Below are 22,190 nucleotides of genomic sequence, written 5' to 3' on the forward strand. Positions count from 1 at the left end.
GAAGGGGAGAGAGAGAATAGGGGAGGAATGAGAAGGGGTGGAGAGACGAGGAAAGAGGAGGAGAGACGAGACGAGAAAGGGAGGGGAGGAGAAGAGCAGATCAGCTGGGCTTTAGGCAGGCTCTCATTAAGCAGCATGCTAAAATGCAAAGTCTGATGTTTAAAAAGGATCTGTTTGCTGTAAGAAGTAGCATTTTAGGAAGGTTTTACGAGTCAAAAATGTTGCTATTTCTCAGTATATCAACTTAGTTTGACTGGTGTGTGTGTGTGTGTGTGTGTGCAGAAAGTGTGGCCTGTTGCAGCTGCACAGGCCTACACTCATCTGTAAGAGAAGTGCTTTTTTCTGTTTCCTCTGCATGCTCACTCATTTGTTGACATTCCACCTATTATGTCACATGCAGTGAATCTGTCGCTGCATGTGTTTGATCATAGTATTTGATCTTTGTATCTCCTGCTGTCTTAATCAGTTAGTTTTACCAACCACACGGGTCAACGTCCCACAGAAAATCCACCCAAATATCCAAGAAGACAAAGTTTAATCTGTATGTCTTTTAATATTTGAATACCTCAGAATCATGACTACTGCAGCTCTGTGTAGTCCAGACAGCAGTAGACTGGAGGGGGGCAGAAGGGGGGTCAGGAAGTGGGGCCTCGTGTATGGGGTGTAGAAGTGGGGGGAGGGAATGGGGGGAGGGGGAATGAGTCACTGAGGGGATAGGGGTTGACGGGGAGAAAGCGGAGGGACAATGGGGGACTTAAGAAAGTGAGAGTAAATGGCAATGTTCTCTGTGGGACGAGAATTCTCCTCACATTGTGTGTGTGTGTGCGTGTTAAGCCCTGGCTGTTTCACACTTCCTCTGAGCCAAACGTGTCAGCTTTATGTTCTCACTCTCCTCAGAGGGCTGTAAAGACAGCCATCAAACAGCCAGGTGGAAAGGGAGACAGGAAGTGACCGGCTGCCTGTGTGCGTCTCCTCCCTGGACACTCGTGTCTTTATGTCATGTCTTGTCATGACCTGGTTAAAAGTGGGGGCTGATGATCTAGTCTTACATTTTCTACCTGACTCTTCCATTCCACTCCCCTCTGCACTCTTCACTCCTCCCATCTCCTCCACTCTCATCCCCTCACCTCTGCTCCTCTCCTCCCCATCTCTCCAGACTCTTCCCTTCTAATCCCATCTCCTCAACTCCTCTAGTTGCTACACAAAGTGAGCGTAGGCTCCCAAGCGTTGCCATGGTAGCAGGACTCCTAGAGTTACCTGAATTCCATTACTTCCTGTCAGGAAGTTCCAGGCCGCTCGTGTTCTGCAGGCAAACCCCTGTCACCAGCCATAATCACGAACACGTGTGTGGGTTTGTTTGTGTAGGTTACGTGACACTGACTGTTCTTTTAGGTTCTGTTTTACGGCCTATCATCCCCCTGGTCTCCTTTTCACTACATTCCTCTGATGTTTACTCTGCTGTTGATTTGTAGGACAGCTAAGAGTGTCCAAGGACCGAACCAACTCAAAACCTCTCTGCCTTCACTCTATGGCTGTGTATGTGTGTGTCTGTGTGTGTGTCTGTCTGTGTGTGTCTGTGTGTCTGTGTGTTTGTGTGTGTGTGTGAGTAGCTGATGTAGCACCAAATCGAGAAGAAACCACAACCTCAAAACACTCTCACAAACCTTATCTGGGTCTATGTGGGTGTAATTACAGTGACAAAACCCACAAATGTTATAAGATATTTCTCTAACTGGTCAACATCCCTGTCAGTCTGGCTATGACCCATGTGTCCGCCCAGGCTTTTCAAGAGCTCATGTTGGAGGGCTTTAATGGAAAATGACAATACAGGACAGGACAGTGTGTGGTGACTGGAAGGCTTATGTAAGGCAGTCAAGCCCTGGTTCTGCTAAAGGCTACTCTGTGCTCTCGCAGGCTACGTTCAGAATGAGATCCAGAAAATGACAAGGCCTTGACTCAGGCTTCTTAAGGTGCTGGTTTCACTCTGCCGTGCCTGGTGATGACGGAGGACATTGCCTTGAATGTCAGTTTGGTTTTGTCTTTGTTTCTTTTTTCTCTCCAGTCATTTGTGTTGTAAAGTTCTACTATTAAATCTGGGTGAATGGTGTCTGTTTGTGCGTGCGTGCATGCGTGTGTGTGTGTGTGTGTGTGAGAGAGGGAGAGATACTGAGACAGACATCACCAAGGTGTGTGGAGAGGAAAGAGGATACATCTGAAGACCACGTGGGGATGTTCTCTTTTCTCCTAATTGCGCGAGCGCACACACGCATGCACACACACACGCATGCACACACACACACACGGCTCTCTCCTCAAGGTATTCCGTCAGGGGTACAGTCTCATTCTCCATTGTCACCAGATCCCTTTGACAAAGAGTCCAGTGTCACTTTCTCACCACAGAGAGGGTACCCTCAGCAACACACAAACACAGAAACACACGCAAGGGTGTAACGTAGCCGGGCATTCCTTCCTTGTCTGCTTCAAAGCGTGCGATTGGACGCCTACCCATGTGGACGACATCAGCTGTGTGTGTCAAAGGTTGCAAGGCAGAACTATCTCCATCACTTTGACGTGGGAGCATGTGTTCTTGCACCCTTTGATTGCTTTCATGTGTGTATGTGGGTTGACGCAGCCCACACACACACTCCCAGAAGTGTGTGTGTGTGTGTGTGTGTGTAGGTGGAGCAACACTTGTTAAACAGGCTTTAGGGATCATCTGTCCATGCATTCAGACCACATTGAGAAACCTCTCCATGAAGAAATTGGAAGTGGAAGAAATTGGATTTCCTAAGCGCTTATGTTCATCCCAATCAGCTATTACCTTATCATCTGTTCATACATTCTGTCGTATTATCCATTCATATATATATATATATATATATATTTATATATATATATATATATATATGTGTGTGTTCCTACTGTAACCTACTATGTTCTGATGACAGTCACAGTGTTACGATGTTGTGTCCGCCTGCCTATAATATCAAACTCCCATTGGCCGTATGTTATCTTTGTTTTTCTCTATTCACTATAAACACCATCCTTTGACCTTCATGTATGAAAGAGACTGCTAGTACCGTTGTGTCTACAGATTGCTCATACGTATAAAACCTAGAACTCAACCGAACGTAGTCACTCCGTTATCGAAGAGACGAACAAAACACGTCCTTCATCACTGGCTAGCTCTGTAGCTCCATAGGTAAGGAACCTGGTATCCCCACACCACGCACTGCGAGAGCACCAGGCCTTTGTACACCTCACGGGTCAACCTGAGCCTGGCAAGGGGCAAGGGAGACACAACAGGTCGGGAACATTTGAAATGATCCGCAAGAACCAGAAAGAGTGAGACAAACGGCTGGACAAAGAGGGTAAATGGCCAAGAGTGAGAGAGGGGGGAAGGGGAGAGTTTAGAGGGATGTATGTGTAGACATGCCGAGAGAGAAAGAGAAAGCTGACATAGGAACAAACTGCTATGATTTCCAACCTTGCCCTTCTCAGTTTGTTCCATGATGAGGCGGGACAAAAGTCATGCTGGGATTGATGTGGCCATTCCTCCCACAGTCAAAGCAGGGGACATATTTTGTGTTCTGTGGGTTGTTTTGAAGACGGCAACATTTTTGGACAATCTCTCGCTCCTTGCCTTCTGGTGCTTTTCTGCTTTCTCAGTCTGTTTCTTTCTCACTCCATTTCTCTCACCCTCTCGTTCTCTCTTTCTCACTCTTTCTCTCTCTCACTCTTTCTCTCTCACTTTCTTTCTCTCTCTCTCTCTCTCTCTCTCTCTCTCTCTCTCTCTCTCTCTCTCTCTCTCTCTCTCTCTCTCTCTCTCACTCTCTTTCTCTCGCTCTCTCTCTGGTGGGTCTAAAGACATTAGCTCCACCCTAGTTGGGTTATCTAGCCTGCAATATAAAAACAAAGTAGGTTGTTGTTGTCCTCTCCCCTGGTGAGTCACATCTACAATGTTGCAGTTGATGATTAGAAATAATAATATTAAAAACAGACAAACACTTGCTGCAGTGCTTATAATTCGGTAGGGGTGCTGAGTTGCATTTTCAAAGATCTAAATATGTCTTGGGTGACTCATAGGAAATACATGCACACTTCAGCACAGTTGCAGAAACGCATGCATTGGTTACACACACTCACACACAAAAACACAAATTGCGTGCCCATGTGTATATACATGCAATATAGAATGTATAGTATGCATGCCCATGTGTATACACAGGCGGAAAGTTCACAAACCAACAGTCACTACCCACACACATATACACATAACTTCCACAGGGTATATAATAGGGTAAATAATGAATGAGGTCGTTCCTCTAATGGTCTCCTCACTGGGTTTCCTCAAGCCCTAACTGCCATATGTGTCCCATTTACCAGTATTTGTACACTTGCAACCCATAACTGATTCAGACTCAAACACACACGCACACATGTGTAAACGGTCAACACGCTCTTCAATATCAAAACCATACCCCACATTATCTTCCAACTCGGTGGTATTCTACAGCTTTACTACAGAACGCCTTTGTTTTGTTTTTGTTTCAAAACAACATCATATAGTTCAGTGTTAAGGACTTGATGAGGGTCGGAACACCTCCTTCGTGAGAGCGGGACCATATCCTCACCAGGTGCAGGACCACTGGCAGTTCTAGAACATCATTTGCCGGGAGTGGGAGTGGGGAGTGGTTGAGCTGAGACGTACGATAACTTCCTGTAGTGCGTGCATCTCCCTGAAACATGATGTTTGGTGTTCAGAAAGACGTCCTGAAAACGCCCTGCCCGGATCCTACTAAACATGAGTTCAAACATCTCGGTGTTTGCGTGTGTGTGTGTGGTGTGTGGTGTCTGTAAGTGTGCGTATGGTGTGTGTACGTGGTGTTTGTGTGGTGTACGGTAAGCCCATGGGTGAATGTGTCGCGGGCTTACAGCACTGGTCTGCTTCTAAACAACAGCACAGATTAAACACGCCACGGCTCAATGTCAGCCATGGAGCTGGAGAGAGAAAGAAAGAGAGACTCAGAGAGGGATGGATGGATGGACAGACAGAAAAAGATCGATGGAGTGACAGAAAGAAGCGCTCTCGACACACAACCAACCCACTGGGGTGCTGCAGGATAAAACAGCCAGGAGCAAAGCGATGGATGAAATGATCTATGGTCATGGTCCCTGCTGAGCTTGGCTGAGCACCACAAAGGAATCTGCGTTGGGGGGGGGGGGGGGGGGGTTACAGAGAGTACACAGTGGTCAGGGCTGGTGGGGTCAAAGGTCACGTTTGTGTAAACAGAGAGACAGCTCCTGGATTTGAGAGAGGGGAGAGGGAGAGAGAGATGGATGTGAGGAGGCGGTAGAGGGAGGGCAGAGGTGGATAGGGGGCGATGAGAGGCGATGGAGAGAGAAAGAGATGGAGGTCGTTCTGTGGACAGCTAGTCGTGCACAGCCATCAAGAGAGAGGTACACACACAGAGACGCATGCGTTCCCAGGCCGCCTCTATCCTACGTTCTACAATACGGCTTTTCCATTCTTCTGTCCACAGATGTTGTTTTTGTCTCGGTCTTGGTTGTCAGTGTGGTTCTGTGGCCTCACTGGTGCCTCGTGTCCTGTTCTGACTGTCTGTTTTCACTGTGCTGTAGCCTTCTCCTATCCGCTCTGCTCTCATTTACAGTAATATCTCTCAAAATGTCTCTTGGTGTCCCCTGGAATCGATTCATTCAGGGTCCTTTAAAGACTAGAAATCATGATAGTCATGTTTTTAGTCTCCCCCTCCACCCCCCCCTGTGCATGTGCTGAATGCCAGCTGTGTTCTGTCCAGATGTAGGGTCTGGGGGGTGGCGTGGTGTCAGGGCTGAGGAATGCCTGAAGAAAACGCTGGCATGTGGGATATGGGGTTCTCCCCTGGTGGGGGTGGTGGGGTTGAAATGGGGGGGCGGAGGGTGTTGGTGGAATTTGACTTATTTGTGTGTGTGTGTGTGTGTGTGTGCGTGTGTTGGAGAGAGAGAGAACCATATGTGTGTGTTAGAGAGAACCATGCGTGTGTGTGTGTGTGTGTGTGTGTGTGATAAGAGTGTACGAACCAAACTTGTGGGAAAGAGAGGACCGGCTGTTATGTCTCTTATCCCCCCCAGGCGTGACCGCGTGGTCAGTGCTGGGGTCGTTCCCCCTGCTGACCCTGCACACAGAGGTCTGACACACACACCCCAGGGGAGGCTCTGCTGGAGCAGAGCGTCTGTCCACCTTGGACCCTGCTCATGGCTCAAGCAGGAAGCGCTTCCTTGCGCTGCAATCTTTAACCAGCGACCTTGGACAAATAAGAAAGCCGAATTTCCGATCCATGTCGGAAAGTTGAATATTTCTCTCATCCAGTAACCCCCAACCCCTCCCACGCACACCCACACTTCTTCACAGGACTGTGGTGGTGCTGGAACAGTGCGCTATCAGAACAAATCCTAGATAGACGAGAGATCAATACACTGCCCACTCGCAACCACACTAGCTGAGTAGGGGGAGGGGCATTTAGTTAGACGGAGAGAGGAGAGTTTTGTAAGGACCGAGAGTGTGAGTGGGAGAAAGAAACGAGGATAGAGTGAGTTGGAGGGAGAGAGGGAGAAACAGCAGGAGTGGTCGAGAGGAATATAGATAGAAAATGGGTGGGAGAGAGAAGACAGTCCAATATTCATTGTATTCCAAGATTCATATCCAATATTCAGTGTATTGGATATGACAGTGTCTTTCAGTGAAAGAAGCCATCAAAAGTGCACATTTGGAGAGTTGTCTGTTCATGCTGTGGTCCTAAACTGATTGAGGGGAGATGAATGTTCACACACACAGCAACACTGCAGATATAAAGAGAGAGAGAGAGACAGGTAGGCTGGCAGACAGACATGTAGGCAGGCAGGGAGGTCGTCAGTTCACTGGAATGCTGAGTCCAGCTGTGTAGCTGCAGTCCTCGTTTCATAGCCCCCACACAAGCACCCCCTAACCAGAAGGTTCCTACAGTCTTCCATACTGCTCACCCCACTCTACCCAACCCACTCTCTCTGTCTGTCTCTCTTGATCCTATTCCGCTCTCTCTGTCTCGCTCTTTCACCCCTCTCTCTTCCTTTATTCTCTCTCTCCTTCTTGCACTCTCTTTCTCTCACTGTCACAGGCTGAAACACACACACGCTCCTTATCTCATTTGGTCTCTCCCTGACCTTGGACCAGATTCCCTGCATATCCTGGTGTCTCTCAGCCCTCTAAAGGACTGCTGGGATCAGTGGGTTGTGGCCATGGTCACTCTGTGGCTTTTCTAAACCCCTTGGTGTAACACTGTGTGGCGCGTGTGTGTGCATGCATGTTTGTGTGTTACAGTAAACAGGGCTTCAAACCAGAATTGTTTTTTCAATCGGTTCGTTCCGTGCCGAATCTGTATTTTAACGTTCCAGTTTTACGTTCCACCTTCACATTATCGTTCCTGAACCGGTAAGAGCCAAATGACACCACTACCCAGGCCTGGGCTGGTAATTTGGCATACCGGGCAAATGCTCGATGGGCCAACGCACTTGTGACCGATATGATATGATATTATAATATTTATTAAAACTTTTTTATAAACTTTAAATTGGTCATTGACCAGACCATAAAGCAGGGACAGTGGCCCATTGGTTCATTACCCCGCCCCCCCCCCCCCCCCCCCCCCCCCGTTTCTTGTGTCAGATGCAGTGGCTCAGAGTCCGACCGATTGTGGGGGGCCGGTCTGAGCAAAAATGTCAGGGCAATTTTATGGGTCCCAGTCCAGCCCTGCCAGTACCGGTTACTAACTTTCCATGTAGGGATGTGGGATATGTATGCTTTGTATCTTTTAGACGCTATTTTGATAGAGACTTTAGGCTATAGAGCAAAATATCTATCAATGTCACAAAACATTACAAAACCACACAATTTGCATTACAAACTAGGATTACCTGCATCTGTCTTTGGCAGACGTCCACTGTGGCTTCCCGGTCAATTGATTGATTTGCAATTGTGGTCAGTCAGAACTGGGGATTTTTTATTCTTGCTTCGTTTTTGTTCCTCGCAAAATATCAATTTTTTATAGTTTTCTTTTTTGTTCCTTGAACCAAATTCAAAGCCTTGTTAAGTTTCAAAGTGTTAAGGTGCCAAGTGTTGAGGTGCCAAGCATAGAGAAGGTCTCCATGCTATGTAGATGGGAGGCCATGTTGTACACTGAGAAAAATGTAATTGATTCAGCATGCTTTGAGAATCTGAGAAGGGCTGGAATCCTGGTTGATGTGTGTGTGAAAGAATGTAATTATTTGCTGGAATCTGTCAAGCTTTGTCCATGGGTTGTCAAAATATGCATGGGGTAATGATGTTGAAATTCTGAGCAGCAGTTTGCTGGTGTTGATATAATCTCCTTCATTCCCTCACTCCCTAACTCTTTCCCCTCTCATCGCCCATCACTGTACATCCTGTTGGGCCTCATGTTTCCTGGTTGGGGAGTGGGGGGGGGGGATACACACACACAGCAGCGTTCAGACGTGCACTATATAAATGTCTGGGCCTCTGTCGTAATAGATGGCCGGGGGGGGGGAGGGGGGAGGGGGAGGGGGGTTCCAAGGCCCAATCAACCCTCAGAGGTCCCCCATGTATACAGTACACACACACACATATTACGCTGTCTGCTTCAGACTGATAACAGGGGCGGGGTCCTACGCTTGTCATCCCCCTCAACTACATGTCACATAAACACAGCACACTGGCACATGCACAGATGGAGAGTAAGAGAAATTGAGAAACACAGTACATGGGAGAGAATGAGGGGTAGCGAAGGAAGGATGGGGGGAGCTGATGAAACAGAGACAAAGGTACTAAAAGAGACATTGTGAGATGAAGGGAAAGGGTGTTAATGAAGGGGACAGGTGTTAATTAATAGGAAAGGTGTGGACCTCTTATCACTGCTGATGAACCGAGTAATCCAAAAGAATCTTGACTAAATGATTTAGTTCAGACTGCCCGTTTCCAGTTAAGGATTCTTATGGTGAATCTTTACACCGACAGAAAACACGACAGACATGTGGAACCGCTGTTCCTCTTGATTTAACATAGCACACGCATGGCATCCATTTCCACTCCAGTCCTTTACAATGACCACGAAAACGCATGCAGCATGTTTCTTAGAGAAAGTGTGTCTGTTTGTGTGTGTCTGTGCGTATAGTTGAGTACTCTCCTTCACATATCTGAGATGTACAGTAGGCTACACAATAAGTTTGCACGAATGGCAAGGATGTGCAGTCATTTGCCCCTGTGTGTGTGTGTGTGTGTGTGTGTGTGTGTGTGTCCGTGTGCACTCCTAAACGCTTGGTAGATGTAGAATTGCACCGTATGTTCTCGTGGAAACAAAGCGGTTTGCCTGTTGCAACTGAGTTGCATGTGTTTGCTGTGTGAACCCAGTGAAGATTTTCAGGGTAGGAAGATGACTCAATGTGCTAGTCCCTGATTACACAATGCGATTGTGTGTCTCTGAGGTGGGCTGTGCTTCAATGCCTTAATGTAGTTTGGTCTAAGTTACCCCCTGGGCTGTGAGCAAAGACTGGAAAGCATGACAAAAGCAGCTTTCTTCAATTACATGCTATGGCTTTCATTTTGGAATTCTTTAGAGTTATATATTCAGTGTTCTGACATTATTGTGGAGAGGTAAAGTTTGACAGAGGATGTACTGTGCCAAGTGACAGCAAACGTGACAGCACGCATGACACCCGATGACACACACATTTGTGGAACATTCCGGGAGCCATCATGACAGTTGAACCTTTTTTACACCTTTTCTCTGCCTTGTCACACCAAAGCAATGTCGGTTATACTTTGGCTGCAATAAATCATGTAGCAAGAAATCAGCAGCACAAAATGATTGATGGTCAGGTGAACTGCTGGTTGCAATTGGTCATGGCCAGCAATAAGACTTCCTGAATCTTTACCTGTGGGATTTTACAGGGCTATGCTCAACATGAAGGGAGATTGTGGATGTAACTCTCACCAGATGAGCTGCCCTGGCACCTGGGAACTGTTAGAATGGAGGGAGAGAGGGCATGGAGGTGAGGCAAAGGAGGAGAAAATGGATGTAGATAAAGAGAGCTTTGAATCATGTGCAAAAGGGGGATCTGAGGAGGACTGAATGGGTGTATGTAGGGGAGATAGAAAGGCTTTCCAGGTTTTGCCAGGTATACACAGGACTCCTTTATTTAGCTTTACTTTGATTCAGTTCAGGGATTTATGGTCAAACAATGCCCATACATCTGTATTTCCTCAAATTCAATTTCAGTTGGAATAGCTTCTCTGACCCACTCCCTGCTGAGTCACCCAGCCAGAAGTGGATTAATGGTCCAGCTCACTAGCGCTAGTAAACAACCCTGCACTAGCTTCTATTGTTGCCTGCACCCCAGGTTGTGTTTGGGCTTCAATAGCCTGGCTCACTGATCTGAGCATCTGGACCTTAAATTAGGGGACAGCTGTGACATGGCCAGAATGTCCTGCCAGGTAACTGTGGCTGCTCTGAGACCTGTTTGACTTTCCTCAGTCACAGACTCAAAGGGCTCTCAAGTTGCTTGACAGACTAGTGTGTTTTGTGTGTTGGAATTTGGGAAGGTTGTGGATAATATGTGTGTGACTGTTGTACAGGAAAAGAGTCTCACCTTAATTCCCTTGTTTTGGGGTGAATGTGTGTGTGTTTGGTCAGTGACAGCATCAGGCTTCAAGACATCCCAGGCCATCTGCAGTCAGTTTTTCAAGCTTTTGTTATTTCGCAAACCAACGATTTTGTCCAACCTGGCCATCTTATCATTTCTTTATTTATTCATCTCCCCGCCCAACCCAGGGGAGAATGGAGGTGAGGCTGAAGCCCTGCCCAACACCAGGGTGAAACTAGAGTTCAAGTGAGACTAGTCTACATTTAAGCTCCACAGAGAATACATCACAGCCTGTATGGATAGGGACTGGGCTCCAAAGAAAGCATATGGTTGAACTCACTTCACAATAAAACCCCTGGAAGGCTGTAAATAACTTCACAAGGACAGACACATGTGGGCATTCCCTATCTCTTTATCTATCTCCCTCATTGACACACACACACACACACATACAGAAACACACACACACATAGACGCTATACAGATGGACAAGAGAGAGGGCTTTGAAAAGGAAGACTGTGCATGGGATTCCACGCTGAAGTTGACAGAAGCTGGGATCTTGCACATTCTCAGCACATCTGCTCTAGCATTAGGTAACAACAGGGGGGATAGTGACAATAAATTCAATTTGGTATTGTTGTTTAATAGTTCACTTTTTAAGGTTTGCATGCAATGTTTGGTGGTGTAAGAGATCACTTTAAGATCCCTTTTGATCTTAAAGTGTGGGATGGGTGTAGATACTAGACGTCCTGGTGTCTCCATCTATAGATGAGATCTATCTGATCTTTTTAGATCTACCAAAGAAGTATTTCCTGCTGTGCAGTGCACTGTGCTGTGCCCTGTGCTGTGCCCTGCCCTGTGCTGTGCAGTGTGCTCTGCCCTGCCCTGTGCTGTGCAGTGTGCTCTGCCCTGCCCTGTGCTGTGCTGTGTGCTCTGCCCTGCCCTGTGCTGTGCAGTGTGCTCTGCCCTGCCCTGTGCTGTGCAGTGTGCTCTGCCCTGCCCTGTGCTGTGCAGTGCTAAGTGGCCCCGTAGTGTTTCGTCTACATGCAGACTGATAAGGGGTTCAATCAGAGGTCATCGCAGGAGAAACAGTAGCACCTTTCATCGCAGCCTTCACGACCCCCTGTCCTCCTCCCTTGTCTCTTTCTGCTTTTGCGTCTCTCTTTCTTTTCCTGTCTCTCGACTCCTTATCCCTTCCACTCCCCTTCATCACTGCAGTGCTGTGAACTCTGAAGCGGGGAGAGTGCGACACAGTCAGCAGGTTTCACTGTTTCCCTCCTCTTCGCTTCTCTCCCCCCCCCCCCCTCCTCCTCTCTCCCTCCCCTCACCCCAGCAGTGTGTCCCAGGCGGTGGAACCGCTGGATCCGTCACACATTACAAACAGGCCTTACCTCAACACACACCAACCCCAGGGGGGGAAAGGCTTTGGCAATGCAGCCAATTGAGCCAACCCATCTTTCTCTCTGTCTTTCTTTCTCTCTCTTGTACCTTGGGCACTGGTACTTACTTTATATATTACCTTCATCCTTTTCTTTCCCTATATCCCTCTGTGCTCTCCATCTCTCTTTCCTCATTCATTTGTTTCCACTTTCTCCCAGCCTATCTCTTTATCTCCCCGTTTCTGCCCTTCTTTCTGTCTTATGTTCGTTTCCTAATCCCTCTCTGGTTTCCCCAGAGAAGGATTTGGTCACTGGCCCTTGCTTGTTCCCTCTTCCTCATTCTCTCTTTCTCTCTCAGCTACCCCACTGAGAGTTCTTAGCTTTATATCCTCTCAGAGTGAGTATAAACACACACACACACACACAAAAGCACACACGCAGCATGCTTTACGTCTGTGGGCGGAAATTGTTCCATCAAACAATCCTAGACAAGTCTAATTGTTAGCCTTCCGAGGGCTCTTCAAAATATACATGTTGACATGTGTTCTGTGTATCATGTGTAGACATTCAACTCTAAGTTGTATGTTATTGACTTGATAGTGGTTTTATTGTGAACAGTAGGTAATTGTGTCTTCCTTTGCCTGTAAGCCACGCCCTTCTCAGACCCTGAGACAACAGACTCAACAGGCTGAGCCGGTTACAGTCACACAGCCATCCGCACGACAACGGCTAGTGTTCATGACATCTGTAGTCTGTCCGTGTGCTTCTTTGAGTGTGTGTGTGTGTGTGTGTGTGTGTGTGTGTGTGTGTGTGTGTGTGCGTGTGAGGTTTCAGGATGAAAAGGACAGCTACAGCTTGCCTCACTGTTAAAGAGGGGAAATATTTCAGGTGGACGTGTTTCATCCAGCTACTCCTTCAGTTGTGTCTCACTCGAGGTTTTTTAACAGAGAACACGGGGGAAAACCCTCACACCATCGACACAGTGTTGACAAACTGGATATTAACCTCAGGAACGAGGATCATGAAATCCTATCCTTGTGTATGAGTTTCTGACACACTACATAGAAGCCCGTAGGCCTCAGAAGACACCTGATCCCTGACCGAGTGGGCCAGGCATATTGACTTAGCTATGATTCCCTATAGGAAGAATACATACAAGACACACACATACACACACACACACACACACACACAGGGTTAGGGAATTCCCCTAGGTTGAGAACTCCACACATGGAACTCCACACATTCACTCGTGTGTTACAGACACACATACACGTATAATACACACATACAGTGCAGTACACACACAATGGCTGCCACAGTCCAGTGGTGCAAAGACAGCCAGTGATCCCTGGCTGTGAAAGGGTTAACAGTGGTCATGATCCAGCTATTCCAGCAGTCTCACTGTGAATAATTCAACAGCAGGAGATCTGGTTTCACCACAAACACCATGACCAGTGGTGGCATTGGAGAAAACACATAGACACACAGATATGTTCTTTCTCATACTGTACACACACCCGCTCACTTGCACACACAGACACACACACACACACACACACACACAAGACACACAGTGTCTGACACTTCCCCATTGATAGACAGAGAGATGGAGAGACAGACAGCACAATGGCTGATTGTGACAGGAAATTGGAGGAATGCATGTCAGGGCACATGTCCACAGACCATCCGGTCCTGATAAACAGGGCGGTGCCAGTGGGGCAGGGTGGGTCAGCTGTGGGACCATGAGGACCAGGGTGTGTGGGGAGTGGGCCACAGGACAGCATGTCCTATAATGGCCGTGGATAGCCTGGAGAGAAAAAACCTGCATTCCATATCTGCCTCCCTATAGGAATGATCCTGATTTATTTCCATAAGTTTCCTATGGCCTTACTCCATGGACTAAAACAGTAGTACTCACATGGCACCACCACCAGGCTATGGAATTCTGTTCTCTTTCAGACCTTGGCCGGGTTTCCCAGATTTGTTAAGAAGCTCTTAACGCTAAGATCTTCTAAGAGCGCTGTCGAACGCTCTTAGAATGTTCCTAAGAAGCTCTTAGCGTTAAGAGCTTCTTAACAAATCTGGGAAACCCGGCCCTTGCTGTTCCTCTACCCAAACAGGACTATGTTTTCCAGAACATGAATCCCGTGTTTTCTTTAAACTTCGATTTCCTGATTATAGGCTAGTTTGCTGACAAATGTGGAAAAATCATACTGGACTGCATCTGTTCTTCAGCTAAACATTTAGTCAAAGACCACAGGTCATAAATCCACCCCCTCACGATAAAATGATTCAGTCTTAAGAAGCTTTAGTTCTAAATCGTTCCATCCTTAACCTCAACACAGGGATGGAGACACCCTGGGGAATATCTATAGTAAAAACATTCTAAGTATATGGGAATTGCTTTGTAAATAAAATAGTTTTACGTGTTAGCCAGGGGCAAATCTAGGTTCCCACTTTTGGGGGGGCTAAGCCCCTAGATAAAACCTATTATTTTTCCTGTGACCCAGCACACCTAGGGGGCCTGGGGGCATGTTCCCCCAGAATAAATGTTTGAAAATATTATTTTTAATAGTGTCCTCTAGAGGGGTTTCGGAAGAGAAATGAACAAATTGTGATTTTTTTTTTTTGGGGGGGGGGGCTAATTAAACTTTGGGGGGGCTCCAGCTAGATACACCCATGGAGTTAGCTGTATAGGTTATTATAAAAGTGTAGGAAGGCACAACATGGGGAAGGGGTGTAAGGGTTGAGTGATTGTTGTAAAGGGGCAGTTGAATGTTACTATACCAAAACAAGATCAATGTTAACATCCTCATACCCCTGTAAAGCCCAATCTCCACCATCATAACTTGTATCACTGAACAAAGTGTGATTATATTGCAGTTCCCATGTAGCTACAGTGTCGTTGCCATAGGTGTTGCTAGGTAAATACATGAAAGGTAATGTAACCTAACCCATAAAGTGTTGGCGGGATGGATGGCCATGCCACTCGAGACAATGCTCATTTCTACAGAGGAAATGGCGTTTCCAAACATTCCCTACTTTATATCCTTCTGGATGTCATTATTAAGAGGAAATTACATTTTCGGTGTCTCTAGCATAGATGGATTCGAATCTGATGCCTCTTGCCAGGGGAAGAAGAGTAGCCCTTAGACCTTGCAGATAGTTCAATGATAATCAAAATATTCCCAAAACGCTGTGTGGGATATGACAGTTGTTTACCAATGATCTAATTTGTACCGTTTTATTTGTTTGTTTATTTTGCATCTCTCATATTTCCTCAGTAATGAGGAAGTATTGGGGAAACAGTCACGCAACATTCAAACAGTCACACAAGCACATCCTGGTTTCCCTGGGAACACCATTTGATTATCTTCCTTTGGCTGGCAGCAGTCCCATTTAGCTTTTCACTGTGACGGCATTTTACTGGGACCACTTGGCTGAAGGAGATGGCTCTATTGCTGAGCAACCTGTGTGATCTGGTTTTGTAAACCTGAACTGTGTTTCTCCTGTGAGAATCCTGTTAGGTCTCTTTAATGAAGATCTCAGTCTCCAAGTGGCAACACTTCAGTATGGATCTGTGTGTATCGATTGGCGCTGATTAATGTGGGGCAGCAGGGTATTGTTCCACACAAAACATAGGGCTATGACGGGGATGGACATGTTGCTAGTGTAGCCGGTGTCGATTGGTTAAACTCACTCCTCAGGTATGTTAAAGGCCATCCGCGCCAGTAAAGAGCTCGCTTTTCGTTGGCGTAGCTGGTAGTGGTTGTGCTTGGTATGTCAGAGGTGGCGGGTTCGATCCCAGTGAGGGGCGAACATCCGCCAGTGTACGTTTGATGGAGCAAAGCCACAGCTGTTACACTAGGTTAGGGTGGCTAGTCTATGGCAGACAGTCAAGTAGCCAGGCAAGGGTGGGCAGACGGCCAGGCGAACATAGACAAGCAGCCTGGCTAACATAAACACATGTAGCTAGACTAGGGTAGACAGACATGTAGTTAGGCTAAGGTATACAGACATGTCGCTAGGTTTGGGTAGACGGGTATGTAGAGGCAGTCCGAGCTTAGCCTGGGAGAGAAGGCCATCTCCCTACACTAATGTCTACCAGCTGTGCTGCTCTGTGCTTCCGCTGTTTATGTTACTCCAGCTCTTCTATCAAAATCTCTTACTCTATCTGTCTGTCTCTCTTTTTTTTCTCTCTGTCTTGTCTCTCTGTCTCTCTCTCTGTCTCTTTTCTCTCTGTTTCTCTTTGTCACTCTCTCCCTCTTTCTTTCTATGTATCCCTCTCTCCCTGTCTCTCCCACTGTTCAGAGTGTTAATAGCTAAGGGACCTCTCTCCAGGAGGCCCCTCCCCTTCCTGGGGCCTGGCAGGAACTCCCCCCCCCCCTCCCCCCCTGTGTGGATTGGGAGTGATGGGAATGAAATTAGGCTGAATGATTCCATTGTGCTTTGGACCCGGACCTCGTCTGGCTTGGCCCGACTCGGCCCAGCTAGCTTTGGCAGGGCAAGCTCCCCAGTTCACTGTTGGTTTAAGACATTATGCGCTTAAACTAGGCCATGTATCTTGTTGATGTTGTTTTTTTAGGCAATTTTTTACTTGATTTATGGCTGTTACTAAAGCATTTATGGTCACTAAGCTTGTTCTCTGATGACTCGGGGTAGGTGATGCATAGAGGAGAGGGAAAGACTGAATACATTTTCATAGTTTATGAATTTTCCGTTTTATTCCACCCCCCTCCTTTCTCTCTCTTTTTCTCTATCTCTATCTCTCAGTTATTGTCTCTGCCCCCTCAGTCCCAGTGTGTGTATTTTTAGCCCCCCCACACACAGGGCGGAGTGTGAACAATAGCTTGAGTTTTCCATCTGAACATTAACGTTGCGTGATGTGAGGTTGATAATATGTGGCAGGCTGGACTTCCTGTTTGTCCACTCAGAGTACAGGCAGTCCTGATAAGCCTTGCCTCCTGTCACTGTACACTGGCTTCACCTGTACGTGACTGCTCATGAAGAGGTAGGGTTACACTGCTGCTCAACACTAACTGTCCCTTCCTCGCACACACACACACAAACTGTTGTGTCAACACACGCACACAAATATTTACATGCAAGGGATTCATCATGTCAATATTGCCTTGACTTTTCCTGGTTTCCTATTGTGACGTACATAAATAGAAATGATCAGTTGAGGAATTCCCATAAACTGCATGCACTGTGCTGTATGTATTATGTACCTGGTGATAGTAGTAGCCCATTTCAACTGTTCACAGATATAACTTCTAACTGAGAAGGAGTGCTGGTGTAGAACCTGTCAGACTGCATGGCGACCGAAGAAGGTTTTTCCCCATTAACAGGTGGATAAGTGCTTCGGTGCTTTGTTCGTGTGACAGGCTTTGTGATGCCATCAGGATATCCTGTCAGTGTTAAGCCTGTCTACTTGAATGGGAATCTTCTGAGATCATTCTGCAAGCATTCCGTACAATTAAGAACAGCATTCAATTTAGATGTTGTAAGGTGGCTACCAACAGATGAGATTTTACCCATCAAATGACATTGACAACTGGTCAAATGACATCAGCTACATTGTAGTTTACCTACACAGCACTGGATACACACATTCAAGTGAACAGTAGGAACAGTATTAATATGGCTGTCTGATTCCTCTAGGAGGCCCTGGCTCACATGCAGGCCGAGGCGGAAGCCAAGGCCAAGGCACGTCCCCCGGTCGACCCCTCGGAGCTGTTCCCCCGGCTGTGCCACCTGGTGCGGGCTGAGACGGGCTACGGCTTCAACCTGCACAGCGAAAGGTCCCGGCCCGGCCAGTACATCCGCTCCCTGGACCGGGGCTCGCCGGCCGACCTTGCCGGGCTCCAACCTCAGGACAGGCTGGTGGAGGTGAGGGAGAGGGGGCTGTAGAGGGCGGGGGTCCTCGGGGGTGGGGGGGGTGGGGGGGGAGGGGGGCATGGCGGGGGTTACGAAGCGGTGGAAACGAGTGAAAGATAAACTGGTGGGAGTCATGGCGGAGGGACAGTTTCCCATTGGGCGGCTGGCAGACATGATGAGACCCTTAGCTAATGAGGCGCTTATTGATGGATGGAGGTCAAAGCCAGGTCACAGGGACGCCCGGGAGAGGAGGCTTCATAGGGACTGTTTACATCAGGCACACCGGGGATGAATGACAGCGATAACGGGAGAGTGCTTTATCCCTCCCTGGTCTCCACCTGTCACCCCCAAGGCATGTTTATGGACTGAAAGCATGCCTGTATTCTCCGACACCCGTTAGTATGCATTTGTCATGTCATAAAATCAAGGTGTGTGTGTGTGCGTGCACATGCTTGTGTAGCAGCAGACCCACCAGTCAGACCTATCACAGCCAGTGTGTGCTTCTCCCATCCCCCCCCCCCTCTTACAACAACACCGTCGGCACCCCAGACCCTCCACAGTCTGGAGGAGCCGCTGGTGAAGACGACAGGCTATCAGTCAGACAGCAGATGCCCATGAGCCCGTGATTGGTTGGAAAGAGAAGGGAAAATAGAATAGGGGGCAGGGAGAGGAAAGAGGGAGGGCTGCAGCCGGGGTGGGACACATACTAAGCACTGAAGGATGGTTCGATAAAGTATGATGGTTCAGGACGCGCGCATGCACACTCACACACTTTATCATCATTACCACATACTGTGTTCAGACACCCTGTAATCCCTCATCTCTACAAGCTCCAGATGTAGTGTGTGTGTGTGTGTGTGTGTGTGTGTGTTCAGTTCTGGAGGCATGTTCTCGTGAGCTCTAACATTAAAGCAGCAGGTAAAACCCTAACAGGGCCAAACCAGACTAAAGAGGCCCATAGACCCTACCAAACCAACTACACCATGTCAAACAGGACCCAACTGGGTCATATAATCTCACAGGGTCATAGAACGGTTGAACAAGGCCAATAAGAGTTTAAGCACATTCAGTAGCTTCAGAGTTAAACCAAAGGTTGGAAATTACCCAGCAAACCCCACTATTGGTAGTGTTTTCTGCCTTTGTGAGTATTACAGGGTGGCACCAAATTGACAGGAATGTACCAGCTGCTTTGATGTCAAACTGATAACAGGAAGCTAGGGAGATTGCATGGGAACTTCCTGTGGTTTGGGTAGTTGATGACAATAGCAGGCCCATCCCTATCCCTGTGTGGGCTTGTCAATAGACTTAGCCAAGTTTATAGAGACAGAGAGAATCTGGCCCTGACCACACAAACATAGTCACTCACTGTACATTGTGCAGTGCATCCTGTATGCAGAACCCAAAATAAAATGTTCTCTTAGTTCTGAAACCTTGGGTCAATCACCTTAGTGTCAATGGCCTCTTGTGAACCCCCAGTCGAAGCATTGGACCTTTTCCCTGTGGAGACGCATGTATCTCGCCAGTGTTAGCTTAGCCTTGTTAGCGTCGTTTGAACAAGGCTCACAGAGAGGGATTTCTAATAACCACAGTCTGTTCTTTAGAAAACAAAACTGCTTGTACAGTAGGTCATCATAGAACTGAGCTGAGCCACTCTGAGCCCCCAGGCTTTCACGCCTGTAATCTCGGGTGGCTGGCTGCAAGTCACTTGTGTGTGTGTGTGTGTGTTAGGGTTAATTGCTGAGAGTCTCCGACCAACCACCCCGCTTTCATTGTCTGTCAGCAGCTCGTTATGGAGGTGAGGACCCATGACAGACCTTTCAGCCTCGCTGACTTCCCACAACCCCCCTCTCCACCTCCCTCCCCCTCCTTCCTCTCTCTCTCCTCGCTCCCGCTCTCCTCCCTCTCTCTCCTCCACGCTCCAGTACACTGGTGCTGCTGGGGTTGTGGTATCGTCATCATTACTGTAAGGAGAAAGATGAGTACTGACATGTGTCTCCGTAGAGACCGGGCCGGGAGAGGGACCCGTGCCCGCTTAAAGGTGTGTTACACCTTTAAAGCAAAAGAGGGTCCACGCAGCCAGACATTCTGCCCACTCTGCCCACAGTCTGCCCATTTCTGATGTCATGAATGACCTCCTGTACATCTACGTTCTTTTCCTTTCTTTTGATTCTTTTGATTCTTTTGAAGCCCTCTGTTCCATGACCGGTGACCATGAGTGTGATAATCAGCTGTCTCTCCACCTCCCACATACGTTGCACATCCTGATAACGCTCACAGACACACACACACACACACACAGTCCCCATCACTTCACCAAGCCCTGTAGGACAAGGTGAGGTGTACTCTTCCTGAAGGGACAGGCTTAGATACAGGTGCTCAGACACAGCCGTGGCATCAAAACACGCACATACACATACACTTTGTGGAGGAAAACACCATGATAATGAATAGTACTTCTGTTGCAGCGTTGGTGCGATTAGCTCAGTGTCCCTACTGTAGTGCTCTACTGTACTATTCATTAGCTGAGTGGCCTGTTCTGGTGTTTGGGATGGTTAGCCAATGAAACCTGACACAACACCTGCCTGCTAACCCTAACACAAAAGCCACTTGTTGTTCCCGACTCAGCGCTGCGTCGCCCCCAGAGCGGGCCAATCTGTCTGACTCCCTGCTGGCTTCTCACACCCCAGCTAATGTAGGGGAAAGGGGGGAGAGAGATTTGGGATGGGTTCCGCTGAGACGTTGCTGCGCTGCTGTTCTCTCACATACTCGTTCTCTCACATACCCCATGTCTCGATTTCTGACTCGGACTCGATCCGGTTCAGTCATGGTTTGGGTTCATCTCTCTCACACACTCTCTCTTTCCCTTTATCTCTTTTTCACAGACAAGCCCTCTGGATTTCTCTGTCGTTACCTGGCCCTTCCTTTGTCCCTTCTGAGAGTTTATGAGAGACTTTCATAGGGCTTCCCCTAAAGACTCGTCCTCCTTTTCCTCCTCCACCTTAGCCCCTCATTTCATAAGTAGGGTGAATTTTCAACAAATTTCCCCTGTGTACAGGATACCTGAAACCCTAGTGCTGGAGCGGAGGCCTGCCATCAATATTTGATGGTGCACCAATGTTAATCCAGCCAGTGCCTAGCGAAGCTACAGCTACCTAGCTTCCTAGCTCCAGCAGTCCTGAGAGACATGGACTCAAGACAAACAATACTGCATCTACACAGTAGAAGGACTAACTCTGAGTCTCACTTGGCTTCCCAACGGTTCTTCGTTCACAGATAACTCAGACACAAGACATACACTTGTACTGTTTTGAGCTAGAGGATGGCTCTCTAGCTGGAAAAAAAAGATTATAAGCTACAAAAACTTGGCCAGCAGCCCAACTTTGTGTTTCTCAAATCTTCACTCACTGCCATGACGTTTTACTATCGAGATGGTTAATGGTCCATTCTGATAACCGTAGGTATGAACATTGGAGAATCAAGACAACACTACGTTGAGCCGAAGCATTTAGGAAAAACTGCTGATAGACAGCCTCAAGCTAAGATGTGCGATTGATATCCCAAAAGGTTTTTCTCCTCTGCTGGGTCCAATGTATTTTGGCTACAATGGTCCATAGCACCACCTAGTGATAATAATGTAATAATGCAGCTAGTGTTTGCTCCTAGAAAATAATTGCCCTTCTAGACCTAGAGCTTTGCCAGTGTGATTGTCGCTGTTAATGCCATTCAATAACAGAAACAGTCTGTGTCATTACCTAGGAATTGTGTTGTTGCAAATGTCATCGCTCTGTGTGTGTACTAAGTTTGATGTATCATTATTTCTTTCTTCCTTTCTCAATTTCTCAATCATGTCCAGGTGAACGGGGTGAACATCGAGGGCATGCGCCATGGCGAGGTGGTGGCCTTCATCAAGAGCGGAGGAGATGAGACCAGGCTGCTGGTAGTGGACCCCGACACAGATGACCACTTCAAGAGGATGGGCGTCATCCCCAACGTCAGCCATGTCAGAGGTAAGAGGCAGGACTACGCCGCCCACAATGCACTGCGGCCCAACAAGACCAAGTGTACCTCGTCAGTCAGGCCTGCATACTACTTTGCTCCCATTCAGTGCATCTCACGACTCTGTTGAACTAAGTAATATTGAACAGGTTCAAAAGTGTTTTTAATGATAAACTCTAGCCATTGGAGTGCTTTCAGCTTCTTCTGCTGGATTCTGTATGCTTGTGACGTGTGTGTGTGTGTGTGGCATGTCCGGTACAT

At 47.5% G+C, this 22,190-nt stretch overlaps 1 protein-coding gene across 1 annotated transcript in view; it reads left to right on the top strand.

The window, feature by feature from the left end:
• The window catches only part of LOC146253463 (Na(+)/H(+) exchange regulatory cofactor NHE-RF2), a 28,625-nt gene that overhangs the window by 3,444 nt on the left and 2,991 nt on the right, over positions 1-22,190 (top strand). Inside the window, exons 3-4 of the mRNA XM_084678494.1 lie at positions 17,718-17,945; positions 21,787-21,940. Of these exons, the coding sequence (XP_084534620.1) occupies positions 17,718-17,945; positions 21,787-21,940 (382 nt within the window). The remainder of the gene's footprint in view (positions 1-17,717; positions 17,946-21,786; positions 21,941-22,190) is intronic.

Source organism: Hypomesus nipponensis, chromosome 17 (genome assembly GCF_054491055.1).
Source record: "Hypomesus nipponensis isolate SF chromosome 17, ASM5449105v1, whole genome shotgun sequence".
In the NCBI taxonomy this organism is placed as follows: Eukaryota; Metazoa; Chordata; class Actinopteri; order Osmeriformes; family Osmeridae; genus Hypomesus; species Hypomesus nipponensis.